Source organism: Melospiza georgiana, chromosome 17 (genome assembly GCF_028018845.1).
Source record: "Melospiza georgiana isolate bMelGeo1 chromosome 17, bMelGeo1.pri, whole genome shotgun sequence".
Taxonomy (NCBI): domain Eukaryota; kingdom Metazoa; phylum Chordata; class Aves; order Passeriformes; family Passerellidae; genus Melospiza; species Melospiza georgiana.
This window is the reverse complement of record NC_080446.1, coordinates 8,544,022-8,555,339: the sequence shown is the minus strand read 5'-3', so window position 1 is coordinate 8,555,339 and position 11,318 is coordinate 8,544,022. Positions and strand designations below refer to the sequence as shown.

Below are 11,318 nucleotides of genomic sequence, written 5' to 3'. Positions count from 1 at the left end.
ACCATAACTCTGTAACAACAAGCACTTGGTACAGCACATTCTGCACACCTGATGAAGTACTTTCTTGCTTTTATTAATGTTCAGTAATATTTCCTTTTCTAAAATTTGGCGCACGGAAGTGTCTCTTCTCCATTGCAATTACAGTGCAAATAATATAGATAGGATAAACAAAATAAAAATGGGGTTTGCTTAAAAGTCAGAAAATACTTCTGGAGAAAGGTTTTTGTTTGCTTGCCTGTCTGCTGTGATAGATGCAGATTTGTGGCTATGAATGAGATATTTCCTAGAGTCTGTCTGAGCTGGATTATTTACACTTGCACCTCAGTATATTAAGGCCATTCATTCTTGCCTTACAGCCGGCCATAAAAAGAACTTAGCATTTGTTTTACCTAATATACCTGAGGCTGAGGAAATAGAGTCAGTTCACCTCCATCCCTTCACTAAAACACACAACAAAATTCCAAGGGAATCAGGGGCTTCAGGGGCTTGAAAACAAAGGCAATGAGAGCCCTGATGAGCAGGAGTGAGGATGTGAATGTGGAGGGGCTCTGAGGGATGAAAATCCCTCAGCAAATAACCAGACTTGTACATTGGTTCTACTTAATAAAAAATATGTGAATAAATTAATGTTTCCTGCTGGTTAATCTGCTCAGCATTTCTCTCTTGCACCATCAAGCAAACCTTGGCAAGGCAGCTCACCCCTCCAGTGGGCAATGCAGCTTTATAATGGCAATGTTTTCTGATTTGTCACACCTTTATCTGGCTGAGGAACAATGCCTCTCAGGAGGGCAGAGCAATTTCCAGCAGCTCTGCCTCCTGCCAGTTCCCCTGTCTGGGGAAAACATTAAATACAGCCCAATTCAGCACCAGGGACAACATGGCTGATGTCAAAAAGATAAGTCTTCCTGAGGAAAAACTCCTTTTCAAGTTGTTCTTGTTGGAAGACAGCATGCTGCTGGGATGGTTTGCTGTCTGAAGGCTTCTCTCCTCCCAGCTGTTTGAACCCCAGCTCCAGATAATTTTAGGTATTTAGTGGAAATCTTTTTACTTTCACCCAAACCATAGAGCACAGGGCATTTTCTACAGAAACACCATGACAAAGCCCCCCAGCTGCTGTAGAGGCACAAAGATGCTTGGATTAATCATCAGAACAACAGGGCATTGAAAACTCTGGGGAGATGAATTCACCAGGGTTTTGTAAGATAGATGCTTAAAAAATACAATCCAAATTATACTTGTTTCAAGTACCTCAGAAGATGAGAAAATTCAGTGCATCTGGCAGCAGCTACCACTTCATTTCTGTCATTTAATCTCATTGAGGTGCATTATGTCAAATAATTACCTTAATGAAGACTTTAATGGAAGAAGGGAGGAAAATAATAGATATGCTTCGAAGAAATGAAGCTGTGAAGTTGTTTAGTTTTTAACCTGGCAGGGATTTATCTCTCCTTTGGTTCCTAAAGAGGTGTCCAGTCTGCCTCTCTTGGAAAAATAACACATTTCAGATGCTGCCCAAGTGATGCATTTATTAATTTGGATACAATAACGTATTTTCTCTGCTTGAAACAGACCAACATTTAAAACCATGGAATCCAACCATTAACCCATTGCCAAGGGACCACTAATACATGTCCCCAATTCCACATCTTTGTGTCATTTCAATCCCTCCAGGGATGGTGACCCTACCACTGCTCTGGGCAGCCTGTGCCAATGCTTGGTAAACCTTGAAGAATTTTTTTCCTAATATGAAATCTAAATCTCTCCTGGCACAACTTGAGGCCGTTTCCTCTCATCCTATCACTTCTTACTTGGGAAAAGAGATCAACACCCATTGACCTTTATTGACTGTTCTCATTCTCTTCTGAGGTCCTGCAGCTATTTTATTTCTATTTTATTTTGAACAGCCATTTTTAAGAGATTTTGTAAAGCCATCCTGTGCTGATTTCCACCACCCATGCCCAGTATGAGCCTCTTATGGTCATATTGATCTTGAATTTACTTCAGCAGGTTGGAATGACACTTTCTTTGGTGAATAAACTACTAAATCTATCTGGTGTACCCAGGTTTCTGTGCACAAAACCTGAAAGAAAAAGACATTGAAAATTAAATTAATCAAGTCAAATGACTTTCCCTGGAGGTATAACTTAAGAAAGAAAGGAAGTATGTACTTCTTCCAGCACAGATGTGGTAGAGAAGGTAAATGAGCTCCTCCCTGACCCCAACTCCCATCTGTTTCTCAGTTAGCCTTGCCTAGTGCTGCGGATATGCAACAGCTCCCTTCAGACCTTCTTATAGATATTAAAATGGAAATGTAGCCCATTTTCCTCAAATTAATGCAAAAATGTGACATTTCAATTTTTTTTTTTCTTTTTTTAGGGTTGGGATTTTTTAAGGCTTTGTTGGTTTCTTTTTCAGTATTTTTTCCCAAGCTCCGAACACTTCCCGAACTCCGGAAAGCGAGACGCGCGATCCCGCGGCCGGAGCCCGTGCTGTGGTGCCAGCCATGCAGCCATCCCCCTGGCTTCCCCGGGCACCCTTGGCAGGGCTCTGCTCCCTGCCCTGCCTCCTGGCCAGCTTCCCGTAGAGGTGCAGCACTCTCTGGTCCTCGCGGCCCGGGAAGAAGGAGGCGGCGATGCTGCGGCACAGGCGGCGCGCGAAGGGCTCCAGCAGCGCGGAGCCGTAGAGGACGCAGAAGAGCAGCCCCACAACCAGCAGCACTGAGGGGCTGGGGGGCCCGGGGGGGCTGATCCTGCACTGGGCAGAGCTGAAGATCAGCTGGTGGTGGTAGGTCTTGTTGAAGTCCCTGAGCAGCAAGGCCTCGGGAGGACGCCAGAAAAGTTTGTATAGAAAGGGCACGATTCCCATTTCAGCCTGAAAAAAAGGAGAGTTGAAATGTAAATCCATTTTGGTATGAAGGAACCATTTGGGGTATGAAGAAACCAAAATCGACTGGTTACTACAAAATCATCTGGGGGGGTGGAATCACTGTTACAGCACTAGAAGAAGGACGCTGAAGGGTGTGATTGTTGCTCTGAATTTTTAAGATTTTCCAAGCCTTCTGATGTTTACATTCTTGTAACAAACTTTCTCACACACTTTCTGTAAATAAGTTATTGTTTCACATTCTTTTATAGAAGAAAAGAAATTTGATAGACTGTTAGTTTGTCCAGTGTCATTGGAGAAGTGGCACTTTCATTCTCCAATCCTATGTCACTTTTAGAAATCTATAAATGTTAGAGTCAAAAAATAAACTTCCCTTTTTTTTTCCCCAGAAGTGTGTGTGTGTTGTGTTGTTTCGTGTCCTGTAGTGACATGTGATCACCTCAGGCTGAGTAACAGTGCAAAGTGCAGGCACTGAGCACTGGGCAGGCTGAGAGCCAGCCCTATGTGTCATCTTCATCCATTGGAACAGACATCATAACATATATGAGATTTATGGTGAAAGACACCATGCAGACCATGGCATTAGTGGCTAAATATCTGAATATTAGAGGCTTTTTCTAAGCCCTGTCTGTTTTCCTGTAAATCCATCATAAGCAGGTATCTGCAGTAAGGATCCTGGGCTGGGGAAGGAGGCAGGCTGTGTGGCAGAAGAGGAAAGTTCACACACCAGGCCAAAGAATATTGAGTTAGAAACTGGTAAGGTTTGTGGGAAGGATTGCAGAGGGCAAGGACAAAGCCAGCAAGCAGGGATTTCTACTGAAGAAACAGCCCATGCAATAGGATGAGGAGACATTCTCAGTGTTCATCAGCTGCCCCCTTCCTTTTGGACTTGCACCCCCTCTGCAATGGGGGGACAGTGTCCAAGGGACTCCCATTCCTCCACCTAGCTTAGGGAAGGAGCCTGGAGATGTTGCAGACATCTTCTATGAAAAATCCTTTCTTAGGATTTTTCCTTCTGAGAAGCTGCACTTTCGGCAACAAGATGTGAACAATGGTTTTCTGCTGCTGTGGAATGCATCAGGTTTTGTCTGATTGGGCCATCTTGAATGTTTACAATTAATGGCCAACCACAGACCAGATAGCTTGGACTCTCTGTCCCAGACACAGATCTTTGTTATTCATTCTATTCTATTCTTAGCTTAGCCTTCTGAGGAAACCTTTCCTTTTTTTTCTTTTTAGTATAGTTACAATGTAATATATATATATAATAAAATAATAAATCAAGCCTTGTGAACATGGAGTCAACATTCTCCCTTCACCTGAAAACCTCTGTCACCACTGTCACATGGAGACACAAGGGCATCTGGCTGCCTGGTCTAGCAGTGCCTTTGCAGCATGAGGCACTATTTGCTCCCCTCCAAGCTCCCAAGGGGCTGTAACTTGGAGAGTGACTGCTGCTATCTGATGCCCTGGGAGGAGCAGCTGAGGTTGTGCCACTGCCTCCTTCCCCAAAGCCTGTTGCTCATCCTGCTGGCTGCTGGGAAGGGAAGTCAGGATTGTGTAAATAAGAGTACAAAGACTGCAATCCCCACCACCTCCTCCCTGAAGGGACACGGGGTCCCCACACAGGGCAGGACACCCCAGGACTCACTTTGTATTTGATGCTGAGAGTGACAGGCACCACAGAGAACTGCGCTGCCTTTCTCACCGCCGTGTCTGCCACGCTGAAGGCAAAGTGGTCCATGGCCACCAGCACCAGCATCAGCATCAGGGCCACGGTGACCAGCATGGCCTGCACGAGGCACAGCGCCACCTCTTCCCTGGTCAGCTTCAAGCCTGTTGGTCTGATGAGTTTTTTTGATGAGCCCACCAGATGAGCTGCTCTTCTGTCCATGGCTAAACATTCCAGCTTCTTGGTGATGTAAAAATTGTCAAAGCGAACGTTGGTGAGATAATTTTTCAAATACCAGGTGGACTCAAAGCAGAGATAGAGCATGAGGAACCCAGCAGCCAGTCTGTTGGCTGCTCGTACTGAGTCTTTGACCAGTACCTCAACAGACAAGAACTCTCTGCTAATTTTCTCACCAGCAAGGTGCATTTTTTGGTAAATCAAGGGGCTGTTCTGCAACAATGAAAAGCGAACATGTCCATTCATAGGCTTATAAATGGGATGAGTGGCTTCTTGGACTGCATCTGCAAACTCCCAGGAAACTTTCTGTAGTAGAGTAGTTGAGTTCAGAAGGCTGTCAGAGGAGTTCTTGCAGATGCACTGAATGACCTGCAGTATGGTTTTCATGTTGCTTATGATGTTGGGCGTTATGTTCACCACTGCAATCATGATGCAGGTGGAGAAGAGAAGCTTCCGGCCCTGCTTGGTCCCTAAGGTGGGCATGATCATGGTGAAGACACAACGGGCAGGATGCACCAGAAAGAGAGTCAGGAGAAGTAGCAGGCTGAGGGAGATGGCCATGGCAACGGAGAGGCGCCAGGAGTACTCCAGGGAAGCAAACATCCAGTTGTAAAAGAGGCCTCCTATGACTGCTGTAATGCAGGAGCACTGCAGGAACAAGGTCCATAGCTCTCTGCTGTCTGCTGGGACAGGTTTGGAGTAAATCCCCCACAGCTCTGCCATAGTTCTGTGCACCTTTGGGAACAGAAAGTCTTCGCAGTAAACACGGGCTCTCATCCTGGAAAAACAAGTGCCTGTGTGTTAGCAGAGGAAGTCCATAAACACTGATTAGAGGCGTTCTTGAGATGATAATTTATGGGGTTTTGTACTGTCCTCCTCTGGTTGCCTCTGGTCTCACCCTTCTCTACTTCCTTGCTAACTTCCCCGAGTAGCTGGGGCTGAGATCTCCCCTGGAAGCAGCAGGACAGGGAAGTTCGAGGCGTTTATTGAAAAATAAATACTAATTACAATGCAACTGCTCCTCTATTAATGCAAGCACAGGAAAACATTGTGTTATTCTATAAAAACCATAATAGACTCATTCTGAGGGGTCACCTCACTGGCAGTGGTTGAGGCTTTAATGCTTATTTAGAGGATGTTGGAGGGAGAAAGAGGAGGCCACTGGCTTCTGTGGAAATTGTTAGACCAGCTCTGTATTTCAAAGGTTTACCATGGACAAGAGGCAGTTGAGTGGTGCTCTCCCTGCCTCTTAAGAGGAGGCCAAACACAAATCCACATGTTCAAGGGTGACAAACAAGAAAACAGTTTCACACTGAAGCTGCAGTGCCAGAGGAAGTCTCCAAGGACAAGAATTTGGCCACTACAGACTGGATGAAATGTCTCATAAAGCTATTCAAAAGTCAAATGGAAACAAACATTTGGGAAAGAATATAATTTCTCAGGCCTCACATCTGGAGTGACTCTCCAGAAACCAGAAAACCTGGAGGGGAGAAGAGCCTGTCCTGAGGTTAAACCCAGCCAGGCAATCCCTGTCTCCCACTGCTGGACAGCAGCCTCAGCTATCCCTTGAGGAACAATTTTAGCTAGGAAAGGGGGTTTTCTGTGGAAAAGCCATACAATAGCTATCAAGACAGAGAGAAAGGGGGGGAATAAAGCTTTCTCTACATACCCAGTGGCAGTGAGGTGCCCCAGACTTGCCCAAGGACTCTCCATGCTCCAGTGCCTTGCTGCTCTGAGAGAGGATCCCGATGTGGTTGTGGGGTGAGGCAGGGTAGGAAACCAAGGCAGCACCAGAGAACCAGGACTCAAAACCCAGGATGTTTTAAGGCAATTCAGATCAGCAATCCCTGAAGCGTGCAAAACCTGGTGATGAAGCCTGGGGAATAACAGCACTACACAACAGTGCCAGGATGCACAGCACTGCTCGGGCTTCACACTTTTTCTGGTCTCACCCTTATTGCAGAGAAGGCTTATTTTAATGACACATAGGTGAAAAAAAAAAAAAAAGAGACAATGACACGCAGGCTGACAAAGATGGAACAAGGATCCTGGAACCTAGGGTGTCATCATTCCATATGGGGAAATCAGATGACTACTCCTCCCACTGCCCACCAGCAAGCAGCGAGCAGGGCTGGCATCTCTCTCAGGGTGGAAGGGACCTTTTCCTCTTTCAGATATTCTATATCTATGCCCTATATGGGCACAAAAGGCACAGCAGGATCCAGCAACCCAGTTGGCAACTGCTCATCTGTTCTGACAGGCTGCTGCTCCCTGCTGAAACTGTGTGTGGGGTTCACAAACGGCTTCAAGGCTCATCTCACAGTCCCAGCAGAGAGAGTTTTAATCTTGAACCTTTCTGAATTCCTGATAGCCAGCAAATCCACTGCAGAGAAAACCCACCCACAGTCAGGATCCCCAAACTGTTGAGAAGCTCCCAGATGTGCAGGCCAGTGTCGCAGAAATCTTTTCATGAAAAATCATTTCCTTAGGATTTTTCCTCCTGACAAGCTGAGAGACCTCAGGAACAAAATGTAAACAATGGTTATCTGCTGCTGTGGAATGCAACAGGTGCATCTGGGATTGGTCTCATGTGGTTGTTTGTAATTAATGGCCAATCACAGTCAGCTGGCTCGGGCTCTCTGTCCGAGCCACAAACTTTTGTTATCATTCTTTCTATTCTTAGCTTAGCCAGTTTTCTGATGAAATTTTTTCTTCTATTCTTTTAGTATAGTTTTAATGTAATATATGTCATAAAATAACAAATCAAGCCTTCTGAAACATGAAGTCAGATCTCCCTCTCTTCCCTCAACATAAGACCCCTGTGAACACTGTCACAGGCCAGGTTGTGCAGATCCCAAGGGACCAACCTGCCAGGCCCCAGGATGTGCCCAGCAGAGCTCCAGCCATCAAACCTGCTCACCTGGAGATGAGGAAAAACCACAGTGTTTGCTCCTCATTTATGAGCTCAGGGGTCACAGGAGCCTCCCCTGCCCCTTGGCCAGACTCCCTCGTGCTAAGCCACCATTTGTGGGCAGAGGTGACAGAGCTCCCCCAGCTGCCCCGGAGCCCATCCCCTGTGGGAGCCGCTGTCCCAGCCAAGCCAGCCGGGAACCCCCGGCCCCCGGGACGTTCTCATGCTCCCCTGGGTGGGAAAGGGCAAAGGGCTCAAGGTCAGCCCTGTCCCAGCCCCCCCTGGGGACAAAGCACGTGGGGCTCTGCCCTCCAGAGAAAGGTGGGACAGCAGCACCGTGGCTGGATCCCACGGCAGCGGCAGGAATGGGAGGGCAGGGAATGAGGAGCACAGCAGGCAGAGCAAACCTCTGCCCTTGTGCCCTCTCTGCTCCGCTCAACAGCTCCACTTCACAGCTGAGGGTTTCATTTTTCCTGTGTGGCTGGTGGAGCAAAGCTTTCCTCCCGGTGCCCTGGAGCACAGGGGCCAGATGAGAAACTCTGCCTGGCTCCAGCCGGGCAGAGGCACCAGCCAGGCGGGCAGGAAAGAAAGTGCTGTTTGTTTGGAGCATCCATAGCAATTGCTTGCTCAGGCCATGAATTAGGTCTTTAATTCAATGTGCACACTCGAAGAGACTAACCCCAAAAGATCCATAGCTGGATCCTGCAAGGCTCATCAGCTTCTTCTACAACTAAACTCCTTTTTTGCTCTGCTTCAGAGTGAACTGGTATTAGCACCAGCCCCTGGGACCCCATCCAGGCTATGCAGGCAGCTTTCTGGGGCAGAAAAATAAATACATTTAGCAATAGGCTATAAAGAACAAAATCCTCTCAAGTCCACAATGTTGTGGTGTTTTCTGAGCTTGCTACACTGTCTGGCAAAGGCACCTGAGGTCTGGGGAGACACTGAGCAGAAACTATGGCAGCACCAAGAAATGCTTGTTTGCACCTATACTTTGAGTTTTTCCTCTGGCTCTACTCAAAATTGTTGTCTGCCAGCTGGACCTACAGCAAGGGCATAAACCTGGGGAAACTTTGATTTTATATACCATGAATGACTTGTATATGAGCTAGAAACCTAAATGCCTAACCTTGCCCAGAATACAATGAAGAAGCTTGTTTTGCCAAAAAAAACTCCAACAAAAAAACACAGCAGCAAAACCCCCAAGTACCAGCATGTGTGTTCATAGGGATACCTGGGGCTGAAGGCTGGGAGTGGGAAAGGGGCAGGACTGGGACACGGGAAAGGCAGGACCACGCATTGCAGCAAAGCAACTGTGACATCTTGTGGTCACACTCTGCCCAAGGACCCTGAGGCTGGGATCATTTTGGTTCTGCAAAAAACCACTCTGTGGCTGGGAGAGTTCTAAGATAAGGAGCAATGCTGTGTCCTCCTGGGATGCTCCAAGGTGCCTTTTCCCACCTTGTGTCATTTCCAGATGATATAAAAGGAATTTGCTTTCTTGACAAGCTCCAGTCTCTGTAGAGCCCAAGCTCTAAAATTTTATATCACCAATTTTGACCTTTTAGCACTAGGTTTAGGAGCCTGAGCCCCACATGCCTGTGAGCAGCTTGCTGGAATTGTGAGACAGCAGAGGATTCCTTTGGTGTCATTGCCAGGAAGCAGAGCCTGGATTTACCTGGATAAAGGATGAGCACTGAGCTTGTACCCATCAGGACAGAAGTTTTCAACTCAGTTCTGAGTGCAGACTGGGGGGGAACCTGTGCAGGTTCAATCTGTGGTGACAGTGTCACCTTGTCATGGTGACAGGGATGGGAGGGGTGCAATGCTGTACCCCAGGCAGAGGGTGGGGTAAAGGAACTATACAGCTTGAGAAAGAAGATGAATGAAGGGCTAAAATAGAATTATTTAAGTCTGAAGATAATTCTCCATGGCAGTATCATCTGTTGATCACATTATTCTGCCCATTTGAGAAATTGAGGGCGTAGGAAAGGTTAATTAATTAGGGGTGGTTCTTTGTTTGTTAAAATCACTTGCAAATGAGCAGCTTACAGTAACAGAGAGCCAGATCATGTCTTCTTAGGTAACTACTGTAGAAATATAGGAAAATCCCAGCACTATCCTTTATAAGGGATAAATGTGATAAGGGAAACAAAGCTGTCTGACCTGCAGTAGCTGAATTCCCTATCCTGCTGGACTTCCCTTTGTTTCACCACTCTTTCCCTGCCTCTCCTGAAATTCCAGCATTGCTGCTGAGTGCAAACTGATGAGCACAGCTTTGGAATCACTCCCTGCTGTAAGGACCCACAGAGCAGCTCCTCCATGTGAACAGTTTGTAAAGCAACTTGAATGCTTCTGGGATAAAAGACAACGATGAAATGCTTTCCTACTACAAATAAACCAAAATTATTTTCTTCTGAGTGTCTCAGGAGAACATATGGATGTTAGTCCAGGACTTGATGGGGAACATCAAAGGAGTAAAGCAGAGATATTCTGGATGTTGAATTTCAATGAGTGGCATTTCCTGTTAATTAAAATTCACAAGGAGGCTGCTAATGTGAATGGCTTTTGTGATGGTTGTTGGATTTTTACATTCCTAGAGAAATGGTGCATAGGCAAGCAAAGTTCCATTAAAATAACACAGTCAAAGTTAGAGAAGGTTACTACAGCACTTGAAATACCCTTTCCTGGGAATTTTCATATCTCTACACATATCACAGACCCTTCAAGACTAATGGGGTTGACTTGCCATTAAAAGCTGCTTTTGGCAAAACAGTACTAGCAGCAGCAAATGGAATCAGAAATTATTCATGCAGGCCTGTTCACCTTTGAACCCCAGAAATACTAAATCTTAAAATCTCTGCTTAAAAAAAATAATTAAAACTCAAGCATGCCAGCCTAGTCTTTCTCTCACAGAGGCCTGGGTATAAAAGAACAGAATTAGGTAATGCTGTTGTCCACATGCCTTAAATCAGATCCTCTGGGGAGCCCTGGGAAACACAGGGGCTGCTGACAGAGCTGGCAAACAGGTCTTGGACTAAAGAGGTTTAGGATCCAGGTGCTTCTTACACCTTTCCCAGGTGTGCCAAGGCCTCGTTGTGGACCTTGGGTAAATCACTGGCCTCAGTTTCTCCCATTGGCACAGAGATCACAACCCTGCCCTGGCTGCGTTTGTGAAATTCCCCCTGATCCCTGGACAGACAATGACACAGGCATGCCAGCACACTGAAGGTGATTTTTGGAGACTACAACACAAACTCTGTGGTTTCAGCTCTGCTTTCAAGCCAAAGAAAACCATCCTGGATTCGATCACCAGGGATGCACAAAGTCAGAGCTGAGACCATGAACAAAACTGATCCCAAAGGTGACCCCAGCACCTGAGAGGGAGCTGGAGTGGATGTTACCCTTTGGAACTGGGTGATCCCAAAGCCCTTGCTGCCTGTCCTGCAGGCAGCTCTGTGCCCGTGGCTGACAGCATCCCCTGCAGCAGCAGCAGCAGCAGCAGGAGTGGCTCAGGGCAGTGGGACCGCGGGGCTCCTTCCTGCAGGCACAGCCTGTTCCTGTTCCCTGTTTGTTCCCAGTTTGTTCCCAGTTCCCTGGCCTGGGACAGCAATC

General features: G+C 46.7%; 1 protein-coding gene across 1 annotated transcript; it reads right to left on the bottom strand.

Moving 5' to 3' along the window:
- Positions 1-2,388: 2,388 nt before the first annotated feature.
- OCSTAMP (osteoclast stimulatory transmembrane protein) lies at positions 2,389-6,569 on the bottom strand. The gene is made up of 3 exons (XM_058036483.1): positions 6,462-6,569; positions 4,535-5,570; positions 2,389-2,871 (listed from the first exon to the last, which is right to left on the bottom strand). Exons 1-3 carry the CDS (start codon positions 6,503-6,505, stop codon positions 2,389-2,391), a joined length of 1,563 nt encoding a protein of 520 aa, XP_057892466.1. The 5' UTR covers positions 6,506-6,569.
- Positions 6,570-11,318: the final 4,749 nt, after the last annotated feature.